Source organism: Lepidothrix coronata, unplaced genomic scaffold, assembly GCF_001604755.1.
Source record: "Lepidothrix coronata isolate B3197 unplaced genomic scaffold, Lepidothrix_coronata-1.0 Scaffold229, whole genome shotgun sequence".
Classification (NCBI taxonomy): domain Eukaryota; kingdom Metazoa; phylum Chordata; class Aves; order Passeriformes; family Pipridae; genus Lepidothrix; species Lepidothrix coronata.
In genome coordinates, this window is record NW_016690409.1 from 551,785 (window position 1) to 572,433 (window position 20,649).

The following is a 20,649-nucleotide window of genomic DNA, read 5'->3' on the forward strand; positions in this document are numbered from 1 at the left end:
CAGCAGCTCTAGTAGGGTGCGAAGACGATGGGGCCCGGCGTGGTGCGGACGTGGGCCGGCGGCGTTCGGAAAAGGGCTGGTCCGAGGATCGGGGCTTGGAAGAGGGTGGTGGCAGTGGCTGGTCGCAGGGCGAGGGGGCCGGGCATGGCGCAGACGGCAGCGGCGGTGAGCGGGCTCGGCAGGAAGCGGGTCGCCAGGGTTTTGGTGAGGTGCTTCTGCAAAGCCAGCTTGGACTGCAGGGAGGGAGGAGGAGACTCCATGAGATCGTGGAACAGGTGGAGGAATCACAAGTGCTGCCATTGTGAATGCTGCTGCCAAAGCACTCCCAAGTTATCCCTATTCTGGCCTTCCCAGGAATAAAGACTTGAATCCACCCCCCCCCCACCACAGCCCACCTTCTGTGAAGGGAGCAGCTGAGGTGTGGTGATGTGAACTGAGATTTAAGAGAAGCAGCTCCTGTGACTCACTGCAGGGATGGCTGATGGCGAGCGAGGGTGCTGTGCAGGGAGACAGGTACCTTGAGAATACTCACTGCGAGGGCAGCGTTCTTCTGCAGCTTGTTGTAGGGGCTGTACTTAGGCTTGGGCGGCTTCCCCGCCAGCCTGTCTTTGTGTCGCCGGCTGCTCATGTGCTGGGGAGGAAAACAATTGGATCACTGGGAGCCAGGACAGTGAGGGGAGACCCACGACACTGTGCAGTTTGGGTCCGCGGGAGATGCTCCTCACCCTTCAGGGACCATCAGGTACCTGCCCCAAGCCCCTGCCCACCCACACCCTGTCCCCCTGTGCTCCCAGGGCATCATCACCTGCTTGAGCTGAGTCTCCGAGTTCACGTAGATCTCACACACTTGGCAGTGAAACGCCTTGTTCTGGATGTTGATGCTGCCCTTGTTCCCGATCCGCTTGGACTTGTGCCCTGCCCGGGAGAGCAGCTTGCCCCGGCCTCGCCGCAGCTGGGTGCCGTGACCTTCCAGCATCGACTTGTGCTTGGCGCCTGGTGAGAGGGGACACTCAGCAAACCCAGCCCAGCCCTGTGCTGTGGCAGCAGGGACGGTGTCCTCCAACAGCACCAGGAAACCCACACCAGCCTGTGCCTGGCAGGACTTGCAGGCAGAGGGGGACAGGGAGCTGCCTGGGAGCCCGGATTCTTGCCGGCACTGTGCAGCCCCTTCCCAAACCCTGCCAAGCCTCATGTCACAGGCAGACCAGAGATGCTCAGCTTCCCAGAGACCCCTCCCCACATGTGCCAGACCTTCACAGAAGCTATTTTGAGCTTGTGCTGGAGCCTGTCGCCTGTCCCCGGGCGTTAGCACAGTCTGCGGGGCCGGGCACTCGTCGCCCGCCGTGCTGCAGCATCTGAGCCGTGCCCAAGGTCAGAGCGGAGCCGCTGCGGAGCCAGGAATAGCTCAGCTGGGTCACAGCAGGCGGGGAAGGAGGAACCCAAAATCCCCGCACACCTGGGGACAGGGCGCTCTGTCCTACCCCTGCCAGCGCCAGGACGGCGGGGGCGCGTGGGGGGCAAGTAATTTAAGCCCCTGCTAATTCATTCTATTTTTTAAGGCGTGAAGCAAGGAGCCGTGTGACGGCCGCAGAGCAGCGCCAGCCTGCAAACGTTTGTTTGTTTGTTCTTTTTCCCCAAATCAGCTCCTAAATTCGTAACTGGAGCTGACAAAAGCAAAAGGACATGTCTGCAGCTAAGCCGCAGCGGTGTCCTGAGCCAACCCTGCACACAGCGGCTGCTGCCACCCCAGTGGGCAGCTGGGATGGGAGAACTGGTTCCCAGTTCTTGCTGAACTGGGGGAGAGAAGGACCTTCCATTTAAAACTGAGATGCTCATTCCGTTTTAGCATCCTCCAGGGAAAGGGACGAGTCAGGATCTGACACTGCAGGGCCCACAGACTCTGCCGGGTTCCCCTGTACTGTGGCTGCCACACCCACCACCACCTCAGGGGTGGGTGTCTTGCCACCCTCAGGTTTCAGGAGGACACTCAGCACCCCCCACCTGTGACCTCCCTGAGGGGCTGCCCTGTACAGCCCAGGAGCCTTCACTGGCTGTGGGGCTCCAAAGCTCGTTGGATCCCCACGGCACTTCTCTACAGAACGATGAGCCCAGACCACCGAGCTGCTTTGGGAAGGATTATCCTGGGTCTGGAAGAGGCCCTGGCTATCAGCTTCAAGCCAAATGGAATATAAAGTTGCCTCAATCACTTGATTAACCCTTAATTGAGACACGAACAATAAGAGCATTCGACCTTGAGAAAATTCACCACAGAAGCTGCAGCCCAGGTAAAGCCCCACGGCTTATCTGTGAAGGCCACCTTAACGAACCCTTTTCAATTACAGCAACACTCATTAAAGCTCGCTGCTTCCCCATGAGGCCATTTGGTGATGGGGCATGATTTTGCTTGAAACCCCAACAATGGAGCAGCCCATCCCCCTGCCCCTGCAGTGATGCCCTTACCGGTGTTGTGAGCCTCCAGCTGGGACAGGGAGTTGACAGTCACTTTGCAGGTGGGACAGTACAGGTGCTGTTTGCTCTTCTTTCCCTCCTTCTCGCTCTCAGGGGCTGAGCTGACGCTGCCACCCGACTCAGCAGCCTGTGCCTCGGCTGCCTGGGCGGACGAGGAGGCCACGCTGGTGGCATCAGAGGTGCCCTCTGAGAGCTCAGAGGCCGGTGGGGAGCCCAGCGAGGCGATGCTGCCTGGCAGATCCGTGGGTGATTCCTCAGTGCTGGGCGCCAGCCCCAGGCTGCTGCCCTCTCCCTCTGGCTCCTGTGGGCTGCTGGCATCAGCTGCAGGGTAGGGAAGGAAAGGGGGAAATGGGAAAGAGAAAGAAATGGGCAGAAAGTTCTCTGTGCCTGAACAGGTTTTCTGGATTTCAGGGAGCACCCGCCATTCTCCCCCAGACCATCTCGGGCACTGTCTGCATGTGTCCATGCTCCCACCAGGGCTGTCCCTGCATGTGGCAGAGCCCTGGGATGTGTGAGGCAGAGATCGCTTCCTCTCCCGCATCCATACAAAACACCTCCCAGAGACACCGAACCACAGGGAAAACACCGGCCATCCCCCCACAGCCGCAGGGATGCCCAGGGCCAGGCTCCCCCCAGGACACTGCTCAGGTTCCCGTGCTCAGCCTGTCACATGGGCAGAGCACAGAAGCTCATTTATGAAGGCTGGCAGTGGCATCTCTGCCGTGCTGATTGCAGCCTCCCCAGCCCCGTCCCCCCCTTCCTGTACCTGTACCTGTGCTGCCGGGCTCCCCACTGCCCTCGGGGATGGGGGACAGGTCGGCTGCACTGTCCTGGCTGGGGGTCCCCGCTGCAGCCCCCGCCACCTTCTGCTTGTTCTTCATGGCCTCGATGGCCTTCAGCCTCCGCGCGTGCTTGTGCCCCTTGTAGTGGGCTTCTGCCTGGTTCTAGGGGCAAAAGACCGGGATGACCATGTTGGTGCAGCCGCCAGACAGAAGGACGGGCACAGACAGGGCACGTTACGAGGCCAGCCCTGGGATGTGGCTGCTCAGGCACATTTCCAGTACAGCCACATCCTCTGGTGACATCCACCCCCAGGGCCACGACTACCACAGAGGGGCTGTTGGGAGCAGGGTGTAACACGGGGGGATGCTGGTAGGGGGGTGTAATACAGAGGGGGTGTTGGCAATGGACTGTAACACAGAGGGGGTGTTGGCAATGGGGTGTAACACAGAGCCACATCTCTCCTCCCCCCAGCCTGCTCTGACAGCGACATATTGGGGCCGAGGTGTCACTCTCTAAGACATCACCATGTTGCATGGCTGAGATAAGGACCCTGCTCTGATTAAATGCATCAAGTCGCTCCTAAAAGCAGCTTTCAGGCAAAATTTACGACTCCAGAAATGTAGAATGAATTGTTGCTGTAAAAATGAAATAAAATAAAGAGGTTCATCAGTGGGGACGACATGTCTCCCACTGTATCCTAAGGGTTGTCCAACACACGGTTCACGTCCCCCGGCTCCTCTCTCCCAGCAAACACTGGATAGATAATGAAGTGCGACTCTGACGGGTTCATGTCTGCACCGAACTGATAAAAACAGACACAAAAGAAAATCCTCCAAGCATTGGTGTCCTCCCAGTGGGGACAATGCCGTATTGTCCCCCAAAACAACTCCAGCTCGGCAATTTATGGAAAGGAACCCCAGTATGAATTAGACACTGTACCCCTGAGCAGCACAGATTAATTTGCACAATGATCCGGGGGGCCAGCTGAGGCTTCCAGGGCTTGGCAGGGGGAAGCATCCCATCCCTTCCCTTCCCTCCCCCCGTGGCTTTCCAAGGGCTGGGAACAGTGGTCAGGGCCGACGGCCAGTACGTGGGAAAGCAAAGGGCCCGTCGGAGCGTGGTGCCTCATTAGCAAAGACAATAAACTCCCCCTGGATATCAGGGCTGGAATGGGACTGGGTGCAGCCAAAGTAGGTCACCGCCGCCGCGCCGGAACACCCGCGGGCTGTGAGGGTCTGTGCCAGCACACACTCCCGCAGGGGAACCTGGGGGGGACATGGGCAGGGACAGGCAGAGCGGGGACAGGGACATGGGGTGCTCACGGGAGCACTGGGAGCATGTGGTGGGACCAACTCTCCTGGCACAGCACTACCAGCTGGGATGAAGCCTGGAACAGGGAAGCAATGCTTTTCCCCAAGCCCCCTGGCTGCGGAGAGGAATCATGAAGCCCAGAACTGCTGAGTTTCAGTAGCAGAGCAGCACCAGCCTCGGGTGCTGCAGATGCAGCATGGCCAGGCTGGGACAGCTCCTCCACGGGTGGCAGAGACTGGCCAGGGCGCAGGGCTCGGGGAGGCAAGAGCAGCTCCCACAGCCCCCACAGCCCCCATGCTGCCAGACACCAAGCACTGGCAGCTTTGGTGGATGAGTAGTATGGCCCATCATCTTGGGATGCCTCTGCTCCAGTGCTGGCCCCATGTGCCCCACTCACCCCAGCCCCACCTCTGGCCCCGCTTACCGCAGAGTTGAAGCGTAGGTGGCAGATGTTGCAGGATATGAACTGCTTCTTCTTGAGTGGGGCCGGCACGCCAAAGGTGTGGCTGATCACTGCCTTCTGCACCGGGTCCATCTGGAAGGGGAGGGAGGGCAGAGGGTGGCTTGGTGCCACATCCTGATGGCCGCCCTGGCGTGGCACCACGACCTGGTGACCCCCACGCCTGCCACGCTCCCAAGGAGCCGCTGCCAACACCACAGAGCTCACACTGGGAGCGAGGGGCTGTGGCTGCTGAGACAGTGCGTCAACACCGGCTCCTGTCCTGCTTAAACCATCCTTATATCCACCAATCTTGCAGGGTCTGAACATCAGCTGTGGTCTGGCAGAGGTGATGAGACCCTGTCTGTCCCAGTGTGTCCCCACTGTCTGCCCCTGTCCCTCCCCACCTCAGACACTGGTGTCACAGATGGCAAATTACTGTTTGACACCAGTGCCCACAGCCATGGACACAGCTCGCCCGAGGCACAGTGCCCGTGAAAGCCCCTCTGGGCTGCCCCACTGCTCTGGGGCACTGCACCTGCTCAAACCCAATGATGACAACTCACTCACTGGGCTGGGTACACACAGACCTGCTTCAGTGACCTGCCAGGAGCACCGTCCATCGTCCAGCCTGCCTGGGGCCACAGTGGGGCTGAGCATGTGGCCACTGCCAGCCCCTGGCCCTTCTGTCTCACCTCAGGGCTCAGCCTCATTCCGCAGCCCAGGCACCAAAGTGGTTCCAAAAGCCATAATTGTTTTAAACAAAATGCATTTATTAAGGGAGAAAACATAAGAATAACCTCTTTGTCTGAGCGTGGCTCTAATCTATAATGCAACTATTGTTCCCTACCCTGTGGCACAGGGAGATTATCTTATCTGAGTCCTGCTGTCAGGAGAGCCCGGGGTTTTCAGCGATCGTATTTCTCTGCAAAGCTATTTCGCTGCCGAGACAGGTGCATCAGTCTTCGAGGCACATGCCTGGACAACAGCGCCATTATCAAGACCCCAAATTCCTTTCCAGGAGTGAGCAGAATGGTAAAAGCAGGTGATTAATGAAGTGCCTGTTTGCTATGAAATTTTACTCACTTATCTGGCATATAAATGAAGAGGCATTTGGGGTTCGGCAGAGGCCCGGAGGAAGCTACAGATGGCCAAGATGCTGCTCCATGCCTGACGACAAACATTTGCAACGTGCTGCTGGCAGCATCCCCACGCTGGCGGGCTGTGGGGCTGGCGCTTGCTTTCCAGAGAAACACCCACCTCTTCTTTCAGAAAAAGAAAAATGGCTCCAACCTCCCCAGCAATGTCAGCTACCAGGTTCCAACCGGTTGCTCCCACCAAGCACCACCAGATCCCATCAATCACCACTGGCTCCCACGGAGCACCACTGGCTCCCGTGGGCTCATCCACGCCCCAAGCACCGCAGCAGGAGCAGGGCAGGGATCAAAGGAGGATGCAGAGGAAAGATGCTGGCACGAGAACACATATGCAGCCAGAGACCGTCCTGGCCTCAACCACACCCTCACAGCTACCTCGGATACAGAAAAACCCCCACAGCTCCCACAGTGGGGGCTGTGCCACTGCCGTACGTACCGGCACCCACAGCCGGAGGCTGAGGAGCTTCCCAGTGGTTTCCAGCAGAACGGAGCCAGCAACAGAGGTTGGCTTTGGGCACCACGCTCTTGGGGAATAAAGATCCCAGCTTTATAGTCAGTTTGTATTGACTCACATTACTTTATTTATCCCTGGATGTTCCTGTCGATATAAATAGCGATCCCTGTGTTGAGCTCCCTGTGGCCCCTGAGGTCAGGATTGGGAATTCACAGGGATGCAGCATCCGTTCAGATCGTGTCTCCTGACGGAGTTTTACGAGGCGCTGGTAGGTCCTGGGGATTTGCAACATCCCAAGAGCAGGGAAGGGCCTTTGGAGCACGGAAAGTGCCTCCTGTGCTGTGTTAGGGGTTTTTATTCCTGGTTGTTGCTCTGACTGGCAGCAGGCAGCTTGGAAGGGTTTTGCTCGCTTCAGAGTAAAACATCTGCTGGGATCATGGGAGCCCCGTGACCTGCTCCAAGTGCAAAGTGTTCCAGATCATCAGCCCTGGCACTGCTCGGCCAACAGCACACGCCAGGCTCAGGTCTGAGCTCAGAGCGCTTCCCTCCAGGTGCCTGAACAGCCGTGACAGCCTCCCCTGGCATCTCCATCCATGTCCGACCCATCCTCCATGGCAGGAGCCCCCACGGAGCACAGCAGTCGTGCGACACTGTGCAGCTCCAGCAAGTACCAGATTCATATTCCAAACTACTGATTTTCTTAAAGCACTAAACCAGGGCGAACACGCGCCGAGGCAGCGGCAGGCGGGAGCTGAGGGGAGTGAACAACAGGCGCTGGGTCAAGTTCACTCCTGATTCCAGTGACTAAAAAAAGAGCCCAGACAAAGAGCAGGAACCGTAATGGCATCAAAACCCCTCCTGTCCTGTGTTTGTGTTCCTGCTCATTAGCCAGGGAGAGGCTGGGCTGGGGCTTCAAAAGAGCTTAAGGGACTCAGACGCCTGAATCCCATTCAACAGCAACAGGAATCCTGTGCTTAATTCCTGCGCCGCCTTTGAAGATCTCGGCGATAATTTGCACCTTCCGAGCAGGTTTAAGCTCAATGCCACTCACAAAAGGCTGGCAAGCACGGAGGGGGCTCAGGAAAGTCCCGTTTCCAGGATCACGAGCGAAAACCACGGGCACTTTCTGAACCCTGAAACGCCAGCCCTACCTCAGCAGGGGAGAAGGGGAGCAGCCCTGGGGCCCACTGCCCTTCCTGAAGCAGAATCTGCCCCACAGCAATGCTGGGCAGCACTCAGGGGGACAGAGGCCCCCACAGGGCTGGGACCAGCCTGGGGAAGCAGCATGGCATGGGGAAAACACCATTGCACACCTGACACACCGTTGGTTTAGCTGTCTAATAGAACATTGGGGTGGGAGCAGTCCCCCTATCACCCCGACTCCCCAGCACCCACAGCACCAGCCACACTCCTCATATCTGTAACACCTTCTCTCTCTTTCTTTCCTTTTCCTTATTTATTTTTCAGCTAATGAACTGCTCTCCAGAGCTACTTTATTACTATTGATTCCAGGGGCAAAATCCAATTGATCTTGGTTAAAATGAACCACGTTTTTAATTCTGGTACTGACAGGCACTGGCTGGGCAGGAATCGCTCTGAGCTAAGGGCAGGGCAGGAGTGTTGAACTGGTGTCCAGCAGCCAAAGATCCTGGGAATTAAACCAGAAACTACCTGGTGCGGTTCAAGGACCAGTGCCACGTAAAGGAGGGACTGCTGCAGGGGAAGAGGGGTCCAACAGCCAATGCCCACCCACCTCCAGGGACTCACCGTGTTGAAGTTGGGGAACAGGTTGAGCGGTGATGTCCCGTTGAGCCTGAAGGTCAGAAAGTGCTTGATGTCCAAGGGGGGGTGAAGGGGCCGTCCAGGGATGGGCAATGATGCTAAGAGGGGGCTGCTGTGTCCGGAGGGACCTGTGCAGGCAGAGGGAAAGAGCAGCATTAGCACTGGTGGTCCCTGCTCGCAGTGGGGAGACCAGGCACCTGAGACACGGCACGCGGGGACATCTGCTGTGGATGGACCCTCCTCAGTGAAAGGTCGCAGCCCAGGGTGGCCCTGGGCACCCCTTTGTCTTTCAGGCTCAAAACCAGCAGCCCAGTTTGAAGCTGAATGCAGCTGCCTCCACGTCAGAGCATGGACATGCTCAGGAGCTCGCTCTGAACCCTCCAAAAGGTGTCAAAACCTCCCCCAGGGAAGCAGCCCCTTCCTTGGGCTCCCCCACGACAGCACCATGGGGGTTCCTCACCGGGGCCAGTGAGGTTTTGGCTGCCAGCAGTGGATGAAGGACCAGGGGCAGAGGCTGAGCTGCCCCCGCTCCTACACTACAGCCACCGCTCCCCGTCACCCGCAAACGAACCACGCGCTCCGGCGTGCGACTTAAAAATAGCCTGGGGTTATTAATAATGTTCTGTCTAAAAAGAAAACACCCGTGGGATGGAGGGAAGGAGGGAGGGAAGGAAGGCCAAGCAGAGGGATCTGTCTCCAGCCTGCTCCCCATTCTAGGTTCTCAGTCAGGCTCATCACAGATGATGAGCACAGCAAAGCATCCTCTGAGTGGCAGAGAGGGTCCCTGCCCAGCTCTGAGAGGGAGGAGGGGGGAAAGCTAAAATAAAAAAAAAGAATTAATCAAACACAATAAATCAGAAACGGTTTCAGAACGCTGAGCCAGAAGAGCCCATTCACATCCCACACGGCTTCATGCCTCCTCCAGCCCACTCACAGCCCTGTTCCTCCACCTGCAGCAAGGACAAGGCCAACATCTCTTGTTTTTTTGATTTTTGCGTTCTTCTTCACCTCAAAGGCATTGTGGAGCCCCTGCCACAGCACAGCATGACCCCATCCCACCACTACAGCAGAGCAGAGAACACCCCTTGTGGGAGGGTGTTGGGGGGATCTGCTGCTCCCACAGCAGGAACACTGACTGGGAGCCGTCACCACCAGCACCTCTTTGTGAGAGCGCTGAGCCTGAGCCCTCCTCCAGCCCCCTACACCCTACACTGGTTGTGCAGGACAAGGACCCCAGGCTGGTGCTGCTCCTTACTCTGCTCTGCACCCACCCTGCGCCAATCCCAGCTGGTGCAGGAGCCGAGACATGAATCTGAAATTCAAAGTTCGAGAGATCCCCTGGATTTGAGCAGCGAGCGCTCGCCGCCGGCCCCACGGGCACCAACGACCTCTTTCTGGGCGAGCGCACGCGGCGGCTCTGCCACGGCGCCGGAGCCATCCCCGAGCCGGGCCTGACTCCGGGGAGGAATTACAGTTTGCTTCATCAGGCGTGCACTGATCGAGTTAATTCCAGAGTCGCCCAGAAGGGAAATCTGTGAAACTGCTTAAAAATAAATAAATAACATTACAGCAGCAGCAGCAATGAGGAGGGAGCAGCAGCGAGCAGGACTGGGTGAGCAGTGCATAATTAACCTTCTGAGGCGTGAAACAGTGTTTCTGCATCAAATCATCTGAGACAGCCCAGCCGGCACCGTGGGAGCTGCCTGAGGACCCCCCAGCACAAGCGGCCCCATGAGAGAGCAGCAGTGAAGGCATTTGGGGCTGGATCACGAGGGGTGCTGATCACCACTGTCAGAGCGGTTTGCACTGACTGGACTGGCCTTAAAAACATAAAATATATGTAACATGTAAATATATATATCTGGGAAGAACAAGAGGGCAGGCAATTGTCTCCTCCCCCAACATCAGTAACCACATAAAGGGGTTCACTCCCTGGGGAGTAGCTCCTGCACTGGGCAGGCACAGGGGGGATGCTGAGGGGACACAGAGTCCCAGGGACAGCTACCACTCGCAGCAGCTGCTGCCCACAACAGTACAGACAAGGTACACCAACCTCTTTGGCACATCCTGGAGCTCAGATTTGTGGATTAAACATATTTCTGGACTGGGATAAACCAGGTGGTTGGAGAGAGCCCAGAAATCCCAGTGAGACCCCTTGGAGGGTCAGGACCTCTCCCCCCAGCTTTGCCCCTGAAGCAGACAAGACCCTCGGGAGCAGGAAAAGGGCTGAAGCCACCCCAGTGCCATCAAAGCTGCCCAGAATGCCACAGCACTCCACTGGGGCACCCACGTGATGCTCCTGGGGCACCTTCCCAAGGTTACAGGGCCATGGCACTGCCGGTCCTGCCTTACCTTCGCTGCAGGGCAGATTCCGGCAGCAGCTGAGGGCGGTATTTTTAGGTATTAATTAGACACTCAATTACAGGGATTTGCTTTGAGGAGAGTGGCAGGGCCCCAGGTCTGTATAGAATGACACGACCTTACCCAAGGTGACGAGCACGGCCAGTGGTGGGCTGGGCTGTGCTGGTGAATGGCATCCCCAGACGCTCAGTCTGCAGCTCCGGAGTGGGGTGTCCTCTGCCACAGCACCGGCTCTGTGTCTCCCCCTGTTTTGGCAGAGGAGCCCCCACGGCCACAACAAACGCTACTGCTTCAGCACCACAGGTCCTGCCAGGATGGGATGTGCTCCGGGCCCTGTAGAGCATTCCATGGGGCTGATGCAAGGAGGGGAGTGTGGGAACCCCGTGTTCCCAGCACAAACACCTGCTGCAGCCTGTGGAGGGGGTCTCTGTGTCCCCCCCCAGTTCCACAGGTAGCATCCAGGTCTGACCAAGAGATGCCAAAGCCCACAACGTCACTGCTATGGTGCTGCACATCCTCTGCCCGGGGCTCAGCCAAAGCCATCAGATCCTGCACATCCTCTGTCTGGAGCTCAGCCCGGTTCCTGTCGTGCAGACAAGTGACTCTCAGAGGGGTCTCTTGGAATTTAAAGGTGTATTTCAGCCTTACATTTAACCAAGCCCCCAAGACCATGCATGGACACAGTCCCCAGCCTGTTCCCCAACCCTTCACTCCACGCAGCCACTGAACACACACCTGCAGCAGGTTTTCTCCTGGTCCCTGCAAGGCAGAGCAGAGCAACTGTTGTGCTCTCACACCCCATGCGTGTGAACCTCCCAGAGCTGCCTCTGAAGGCAGCAGGGCCAACGCTGCAGGTTCTCATACAAACATGAGTCTGCCAAGGACCCATCTCTGCAGACGCTGCTGCCTCAGAGAGCATCTGGTGCAGAGTCTGCCCAGGCCAGATGGAGACGGAGCTGTTTATTCACACAGAGGCAGCCTGGCTCCCTCCCGCTAGGGAGGTGTTCTCAGCAAATTTTGGTGGTGTCTCCAAATCCTTACACAGGGCTTTAAAACTGCCTCTGACCAAGCATGGGCTGAACTCACTCCAGCTCTTTCCAGGAGGCTTCCTGGGAGACACGTGTGCTCCTCAATGCCAAAGGCTGAGGGATTGAGGAGAAACACCCAGTCACAACACTGGACCACAACAGCAGCACCAGTGCAGCCCAGGCACCTCTGGGATCCAGACCAGTAACAAACATTGCAACACACTGGACTCCCAGAGCAACCAGACCATGGGGGAGCAGGTGGGGCAGCTTTTGACAACCCCAGCAGAGAACTCGGCCCTCAGGATTCAACTGAGGTGATGCTTCGGGCTGCTGCACTGGGTTTATTGCTGATTAGAATCAGTCAGATCTGAAGGAAACAGCCCTCCAAGTCAAAACCAGCAGAGCCCTGTCATGCTGGAACACACCACGCAGCACCCCAGCCCCACTCAGCCACCGCGCCAGCACCCCCAGACCCGAGCGCAGAGGTGCCCAAGCCCCTGCCCACCACGGGCACCAACAGCTCTGCTCACCTCAGGATAAAGAGAGTAACACTTCAGAGGAGGAATACAAGCTGAACACCTCTGGATGGTCTCAAAAGCAGGTGTTGAAGGACTTTCTCTTGGGCAGCAGGTTGCCGAGAGCTCAGGGTGCAAAGGGAAAGCTGGGACATGCGGACGTTTTGGAAAGACCAGAAATACACTACTGATGATTTCTGGACGGCGATCATAATTTATTCTGTCCTTGCAAAAAAAGTCCCTTTATATATCTTTAAACTTTAAGCACTAGGAAAATTAAGTTAGACCTTTTTAATACATATATTTATATATATATATTTATATATATATATACACACATACACATATGTACACAATGACGCATTTAAAGTTATATTTCCTTGGCCATTACAATATCATTCCCTAAATCTCTTGCTCTTGAAATGATCATGACTTGATGCCACTGCTAAAAATACTCTGTGCTGTGCACAAGGAACACCAACACGACACCGCCAGGCATGTCGGGGTTGACTCTGGGCTGGGAGGATGTTCTGCCTTTTCTGCATTTGCTCTCGAGGCTCCAGAACAACAGAAATCTATTATTTTTGCAGAGTATTAAGCAGAAGCTGCTGGGTATCTTTGTGCAAAGGCAATATGACATTTGAGCTCAAGAGAAGATTTGCCTTCCTATCCCTAAAACAAAATTATGACAAACCCTTGGAGAAAAATCATTGCAATTTGGGACCTTAGGTGGCCCCAGGCTTTTGAATTCTGGGCAATTCAGCCAGATGCTTGGTGGATGAGGGAGGGGTGGTCATAGGACCAGCGTGGCTTTGTGAAGGATCCTGTTTCCTCTTCCCAGCACGGAGCAGGTCACCATCCACCGCGGCCGCCCAGCCCCACAGTGACCAGCGACGTGGAAAGGCAGCATTGAGCTGGTGCTGGGCGCTGCCTGCAGGCCCCGGCTCCTGCCCGAGGGCTCAGCCCTCACTGGCCACACTCACTTCACCTGCGTCATGATGAACCCAGACTCCCTCATGCTTTCGTAGTACTCGATGGCCAACGCAAAGTCAAACTCACTGATGGCCGGCCCGTCGATGGCGATCTTCATGAGGTCAGAGAGCCCCTCGTCCTTTGTCCGGCGCGACCGGCTGCGCTTCAGCAGCTCCCGGCCCCGGCTGATCTTCTCGGCGAGGACCGAGCCCAAGGGCAAGGCCAGGGCGATGGCCGCCAGGACAGCGAAGTCTGGGAAGAGCTCGTGCATCTCAGAGCTGCTGTAGACCAGCTTGACACAGAGGTCCTTGAAGGAGAGCTGGCTGAGGCTGAAGACGATGCGCTTGAAGAGGGGAAAGTCGCTCAGGGCCCTCTCACTCACCACCACCCGCGAGTACGCCTGCAGCAGGAAATTCAGCTCGCTGACTCCATAGCTGCCAATGTCCTCCAGAGACTGGGGATAGCACTTGGGGTTGAAAATGGCTGAGAAGGAGCTGATGGCCTCCAGAACGCTGGTGGGGAACCTGTCCAGCAGGTTGCCCCGCACACTCTCCAGGTAGGTCTCCTTCAAGTGCTCAAAGTGCTTCAGGTGGACCTGGGAGCAGTTGGCCAGCTCGATACCCTTGTAGTAGAGGCGGCTCTCACCCTCCTGGCCGTCCTGCGGGTGCTCGTTCATCTCGCTGAGGAACTCCTGGAGGTTCTGGCCGCTGGTGCTCTGCTGGGCCTGCAGCGTGGCGGCCGTGGCCGAGACGATGGGCTTCAGGATGGAAAGGTCAAAGTCCTCGATCTGGAAGAAGCGACTGAGCTTCTGGAAGATGGGGAGGACGTCCAGGAGGATCTTGGTGAAGGCCACAAACTGGAACTTCTTGAGCTCTTCGCAGAGGCCACGGGCCACAGGCGAGTGCTCTGCCTCGCTCTCCAGCAGCAGCACCAGTGTGGGCCACGAGGAGTCAACGGCTTCCACAGCTGGGAAGATAGAAGTCCAGTGGATGGCTTTGGGGCTCCCGAGGTCTATCTCACAAAGGTCCAGAACGCTCCGCAGCTCCCGCAGGCCATCGCTTTTCCCCCGGAAGCTGGAGTAGAGCCTGTACACAGCATCCACAGTGGTCTCGTACTTCTGGAGGTACTCAGTGGTGCCGATGGTCTCAGCCGGCAGCAGGGAGCTGCCGTGGGACAGGCAGTGCATCTCGGTGAGGAGCGGGCAGAGCGAGGTTAGCGCGGTCCCCACCCCATTCAGCCGCTCGGCCACCAGCGAGGTGCTGTCGGCACTGAGCCAGGCGAGCTTCACGGTGGGGATGCCGAAGGAGCGCATCACCTCACCCACCTTGCCCGCCACGGTGGAGGCCTCCCCGGCGGGCAGCTCAAAGCTGCCCAAGAAGGCGGTGGAGGTCTGCCCGTTGCAGGGGGAGACAGTCGTGGTGAACATGGCGAGGCTGCGGTGCTCCAGGACATCCACTGTCTCATCCACCACCAACCCCACAAACGGCGAGGCTTTGATCCTGTGCCTGTCCTCGTTGTGCAGGACTTTGGCGATGGCTGCCTGAGCCAGTTGAAGGAAGGGCACAGGGAGGGAGAGAGAAACACAAATGAGGTTCAGAGACAGCAGGAGACGCGCAGCACCCAGCACACAGCAAGCGGCCGGGCTCCCACCCGTGGGCTCCTGCAGCAGCACAAGGGCCCAAGCCAGGGAAAAGCCCTTATGCAAGCTGCACACACAGGCTGGAAATCACTTTCCTTTTCCTTATAATAAACTGCCTCCTCCCATCCCTGTCTGGCAGCCTGAGCACCGTGTGAAGCTGCTGAGAGCTTGGAAGGCCCTGCCCTGAGCTGGGGGTCAGAGCCCCACAAGCTACAGCAGGACCCAACACCAGCAGCACACCAAGACACAAGCCCCCAGCACCCCATTCCTGAGCCACTGCCTGTGCCGGCCACAAGGCAGGACACCGGGAACCTGCCTGCTCAGTTCACTCCAGCAGTTCCATCAGTGCTTCACTGGCCCATCATGGGCAGGAGCAACAGCAAAACTCTGCAGCATCTTTTCCTTCTTTGCTCATTTTCCCCCATTTCAGGCACACACCCCCGCTTGGAGGGGAAACTTCCTGTGTGTGTGTGAGTGCTGTAAGGATCACCACAGGCTAGGAAACCTAATTAGTGGGTTTAGTCTATCTGCAGCAAAATAAGGCTCTGAAGAGCCTGGCAAATGGCCAAGACTCACTAAAAATTTAATTTGATTTTAGCAGGCACGAAGCATTCGTAAAACTCAGAAAATCCTTTCTAAACTCTCTGGCTACTTGATCTTCCTGAGCACTCAGTTTAGGGCAAAAGAGGAAAAACCCACAGTGCCCGTGTGCTAATTGAACTCCGGAGCTTTCATCCTGCAAGCAGCATGGCAGGCTCAGGGAGCTCCCGCGTAGCCGGTGGGCACAGACACCCTGCTGGCTCTGCCGAAGGCAGCGGCTGCACAGCACTGTCCAGCCCTGCTGGCCGTCACACAGGCGCAGACCCCCAGCCCCGCACACCCACCTGCATCTCCCTGACGCTGCCGGGGTGGTAGTGCTCGCTGTGCTCCGAGGCCAGCAGCGCCTGGCACAGGTTGAACTTCTGGAAGTTGAGCAGGGAGGAGCACTTCTCATCCGGGATCTCCTCCTTGGCCATCCAGTAGACGGTGGTGAGGACAGCCACCTTCGCCGGGTTCACCTCCACCTTGACGACCGAGCGCAGTTCGGGGTGGCCGTGGACCCGGGTCTCGAAGGCCAGCTGCTCGCGGTTCACGGCCAGCGCCTGGCGGTGCGCGCCGGAGGTGACGTGCCGCAGCAGCGCGTGGCGCTGGAAGTTGTCCGTGCCCACGGTAAAGGCGTTCTCCGCTTTACCGTGCTTGTTCTTCACCAGCGCCTGCCGACACTCTATGCAAAACATGAGTTTCCTCTCATAGTCAAACTCCAGCCAGGTAAATTCTTCCTTCCAGTGCTCATTGAAATAGCGTTTACACTTTTTATTGGAATTGGAAGTTTCCCCAGCTGGCTTTTTCCCTGGAGGCACCATACTGCTGTGGCTGGGAAATCAAACACTACGGTTGAACCGCGCCGTGCCTTGAGGAGCAGCCTGCACATTTAATTTAGTAAGAAGGTCTATTACCACTCTCCTGGTCCGACTGGAGATGAAAGAGACACAAGGGAAAGGGATTAGGGCCCTGCAAACCTCAGCCAGGGCTCAGCGAAGGGCTGTGGTGGCATGGCGATGGTGGTGTGGTGACAGTGGTGGTGACAGTGGTGCTCAGGGCAGGCCAGGCTATATGACAGCCCCAGCACCATGCAGAGGCATCCCACTGAGTGCCGGCATCACCGGCAGCTCTCGGTGTCACTGGTGGGACTGGTGCACGCACACACAGTCCCATCACCACGGGGACACCCATACACTTCCCTCGGGAGCAGCCCTTCCCACTGCACTGATGCTGGGAAGGTGAGGAAGGCTCAGAGCTGGATGAAACACCCAAACAGGAACATTCAGCCCCAGAGGAGCAGCACCTGCCAGCGGCAGTGAGTGCCAGGGCTCTGGAGCAGCACAAGGGTGACTGGGAGACAGCTCAGACACAAGTGCCTGTGAGCACACGTGTGTGCTCTCAGTCCTGCCTGGCTTGTCTCTATCCCAGGGAATTGCTGAAGCCGTGGCAGGTCCCATGGCAGCAGGGCTGTGCTCTGCATAGTCAGGGCCAGCCCAGCATCCCTCCCAAGGGGTGACACACTCAACCTGCTCCAGCCCAGGCTCCCAAATATCTACTGAGCTCCAGGCTGCAAAGCACTTACTCACGTAACCAAACCAGGAGCTGCAGGGTTTAAGCACTCACTTGACCCCTTACCCACATTTCAGCCCCACTCAGTCCAATTCTCACATTCCTCCATGAACTGGATTGAAAATCCAAACTGAGCCTTGATAAAGGTGATGGGAAGAGGAAGAGCAAGAACATAGCACATGGTGAGGAAGGGACAGAACCAAAATGCAGAGAAAAATGGAAAGAACATGGACACTCAGCAGCAGCAAAGCCGGGAAATACCATCAGTCCATGTGACTTGCTGAGAAACCCAAGAGGAACTTGGGGGTTTTTCTGAAGAACAAACATCCCAAACCGAAGCCATTACCACAGCCCTTGGGGAGCAGGGGGAACCCTCACAATTTAGGCATTAGAGTAACACCCCAAACTCCCAGTGCTGTGAGTGCCCACTCCCATAGATGCCGGGCTTCCCATGGGGTGCCCTGGGCAATGCTGGCAGGTGGTCCTGGAGTGACCAGCACTGCAGCTGCCTGGCACAGCAGCCCCATCCCAGTGCCAGCAGGGCACCCAGCTCCTCCAGCTGCAATGGGACAGTGCACGGCCCCAGGGAGTGGATTCCTCTGATCTCTCCCTGTCATTGACCCCATTCACTCCCACCCCATCCAGCACAGCCCGCCCTCCAGCACTCGCTCCAGCAAAAACTGCTGCCTTGGAAAGAAAAAAAAAAAGCAGCAATTAGTGTGTAGGGAGCATGGGGTCAGAGGGAACTCGGGATGGAGCAGAGCACCACAGCACCCCTTCCCGAATGACCCGTGGTGTTCCAGAACCAGTCCTGGCACCAGCCCAGCACCCCTCACTGCTGCTGTTGCCCACGGGGAAGAGCAGCACATCCTGGAGGACTCGGCGGCAGCAGCTCGAGATGGGGGTGACACTCCAGTCCCCACACCAGCCTGCTTCTCCCCCGGTCGGGAAGTTTGGGCAGGATCAGGATTCACTTGTGAGAGGACAAGCTGCTGCCCCGAGCCCCGTCACCGGTGCATCAGCCCCGGCTGCGGGTGAGCGGGGCAGCCCCAGCGCCCAGCCCAGCCCAGCGTGCCCACCCCGCTCACCCACCCCTACATATACGTACCATGGAAAGGCCGCCATAAGCTTTGGGGCGGCGGGGGGAGGGGGGCTTGCAAACTTCCCAGATTTTGTTTTTTTAAATAGGAAAAAAAAAATCTACTAAAAAAAAACCCCTACTTTAAAAAAAAAAAAAAAAAAAAAAAAAAAAAAAACCCAGCCAAGCAGCAACGCCAAGCCAAAAATAAAACGAAACGAAGCGAGGTGCTCAGGAGGCAGCAGCACCCCGCACTCCGCATCCCGCACCCCCCGAGCGCGGCGGCTGCGGGAACAAAGCCTGCGGCGGGCGCCGGCTCACGGGAGCACGGGAGCAGCCATCTTGCTGCGAGGACCGCCGGGCTCGCGGATGCTCCCGGCAGCCCACGGCGGCAGTGGCCACTAGCGGTGGCCAGCACCGGGAAGGCCGCGTGGCCGCGGCTGGGCCGCCGGGACAGCGGACGCAGCAGCCGCGCCACGGGCTCTGGCCCCCCCTGGGGATGGGGAGCGCACGGAGCTGCGCCCGGTGCCCGCCGCGGGCTCACCTGCCCGCACGCCTTTTTGCCCAAGGTGCGAGGAGAGGTGGGCACTGAGCGCCCAGGAACTCCCCCGGGGATCCCCACGTTTGCGTCCAGCCAGGAGCGGTGTCCCCGGGTTTGGGCAGAGCCAGGATGCGAGTGCCCCGCGCACGGGCAGAGCGACCCCCAGGCACGGAGATTCGGCAGGATGCAGGTCCAACAGCACAACGTGTTCCTGTTTACCCGTGCTCCTGGTCCATAGCTGCAGGGCTGGGTCTGAAACCCACCCCCTCATCTCGGGGCTCCCCAGTGAGCACAGGGGCTCCTCTCGTCCCCCAAAAACTTTCTTTTAGAACTAAATGCAGGTGAGGTTTAGAGCCCCTCAGCTTCTTCCAGAAACAGGGTTTTGTGCCACCTTTGCTTTCCCCCAAACGATCCTGCAGGACACCAGTGTCCTGCAGGACCCCTGACAGGAACTCCGCTCCTTGTTCCCCAGCACAGCCCCTGTGCCTGGGAGCTGAAGGATGCTCCCACCCCGACTCCCCCTGCAGAGTCAGGGTATGAGGAGGGATGTGGCCCACCGGAATGTGCCTGGATTAGGGGCTGCATTGTACCTGGCTCTGGCTGGCTCCACAGCAGGGGGGTCTGGCAGCCTCCGGTGAATTCCTCTCTTCAGGCTCCTCCACATATCCCCGGGCAAGAGGCTCTTCCTGCTCTGGGGACATTCCTGCCTGGCCACCTTAGCCCAGGGTTAATGAGAGCAGGAGCTAGTGAAACCAAAGCTGGCTCTCAGGGTGAAAACATGCCCGATTTATTCTTGTGCTGATGCCTCGAGAAAAGAGGATTGAGCCTTTTTAATGAGTTTTTAGGCAGGAGCCTACTGCATCCCCTGGTTCCCAGCATTCAGAGCGGGACTGCAAAGGTCAGCAGTCCCAAGTGAACAGTGGCTGGGGCCAATCCCGCTTCCCATGGGGACCCCATCAAGCCCCTGCACTGGGATCCACCAGCAGGACCGGTGGATTCCAGTCGGGAACACCCTCTGCCTGCTCTGTGCCAGCAGCATGGCTGAACTCACTGATCCCTTCTGCCCAGCATGCCCATTTCTGCTGGAAGCCTCCAGCTTTAACATGGGTTTTGGGCAGTGTTTGCAGGACGTCCCTGACCCTGCCGAGCACCCTGCCCTCGCATCCCTGCCAGATATCAGATGTCCTTCCTAAAGGAACTGAAGTGCAGATACTCCTGTTTACCCCCGTGCAGCAGCAGCCGCCTTGGCCCGAGCGAATCACTGCTATTTTTCCGTGCTGTGCCTGGGAGCTGGGCAGGCAGGTGCCCCATTGCACCAGCACATCCATCATCTGCACAACACGAGGGCGGCCATGGCCATGAGCCACAGTTTCCATCTGAGCCCCGTTTTCCATTGGAGTCCCACCTGTCTGGTGGCTGGAGCAGACCCCAAGCACATTGCTCCCACTGGGATGCTCCAGGCCAGTTCCTGACACTCCTGCCAGCACTCCAGCCCCACATCCATGACTGGGTTTCCCAAGGGTTTCTCATTACATCTGTAAGGAGCTGAACAGAAGAGACCAAATGCTGCCATACTACCCCAAAAGATTTTAAATCCCTGCGTCCAAAGATATTTATGAGATTTTGTTTCCATTCCTGCTCTAAGCCAGTCAGGCTCTGGGGGATGACGCACACTCTTCCCGCAGGGAAGCAGAGGTTCTGGTGTTCCTGAAGCTGCTGACCCCAGGGAGCCCCATCCCCGCACAGCCCCCGGTTCTCCTGCCCACCCACCCCGCAGTGCCTGGCTCCACCAGCCCCCATCCCCAGCCATCACAGAGGATGGGGCAGCACCCTGCAGGACCCTGCTCCCCCTCTGCACCCAAACCCCTGGCTGTGACAGCCCCCAGAATGATCTGGGAGGATGCATGGGAGGGAGGACTCACAGGAGCTGCCCGGCCGCATCCCTCGCACCCGAAGGTGGTGACAGCTC

The 20,649-nt window shown here is 57.8% G+C and overlaps 2 protein-coding genes across 7 annotated transcripts in view; both read right to left on the bottom strand.

Moving 5' to 3' along the window:
* Positions 1-8: 8 nt before the first annotated feature.
* The window catches only part of LOC108506766 (zinc finger protein 385C-like), a 53,257-nt gene continuing 32,616 nt past the window's right edge, over positions 9-20,649 (bottom strand). For 3 of the 5 annotated variants that reach the window (XM_017834104.1, XM_017834106.1, XM_017834107.1), the window contains 7 exons: positions 8,381-8,523; positions 4,988-5,098; positions 3,236-3,413; positions 2,461-2,790; positions 806-993; positions 518-631; positions 9-233 (listed from right to left, as the gene is read on the bottom strand). In XM_017834104.1, coding sequence (XP_017689593.1) covers positions 9-233; positions 518-631; positions 806-993; positions 2,461-2,790; positions 3,236-3,413; positions 4,988-5,098; positions 8,381-8,523 — 1,289 coding nt within the window. The remainder of the gene's footprint in view (positions 234-517; positions 632-805; positions 994-2,460; positions 2,791-3,235; positions 3,414-4,987; positions 5,099-8,380; positions 8,524-20,649) is intronic. The other 2 variants (XM_017834108.1, XM_017834105.1) reach the window with 2 other exon arrangements.
* Positions 12,502-18,234, bottom strand: LOC108506764 (zinc finger protein 862-like). 2 transcript variants are annotated; one of them, XM_017834101.1, is made up of 3 exons: positions 18,170-18,234; positions 15,795-16,422; positions 12,502-14,811 (listed from the first exon to the last, which is right to left on the bottom strand). In XM_017834101.1, exons 2-3 carry the CDS (start codon positions 16,311-16,313, stop codon positions 13,279-13,281), a joined length of 2,052 nt encoding a protein of 683 aa, XP_017689590.1. In that variant the 5' UTR covers positions 16,314-16,422; positions 18,170-18,234; the 3' UTR covers positions 12,502-13,278. The 2 variants fall into 2 exon arrangements, with proteins under 2 accessions (XP_017689590.1, XP_017689591.1); XM_017834102.1 differs by lacking the exon at positions 18,170-18,234 and having other exon boundaries at positions 15,795-16,483.

Bases quoted from the DNA above. Each gene is read 5' to 3' on its own strand.
- LOC108506764 (XM_017834101.1), bottom strand. From the start codon at position 16,313: ATGGTGCCTCCAGGGAAAAAGCCAGCTGGGGAAACTTCCAATTCCAAT. The intron at 14,812-15,794 runs GTGGGTGTGCGG...CAACTGGCTCAG, and splicing joins GCAGCGTCAGGGAGATGCAG to GCAGCCATCGCCAAAGTCCT.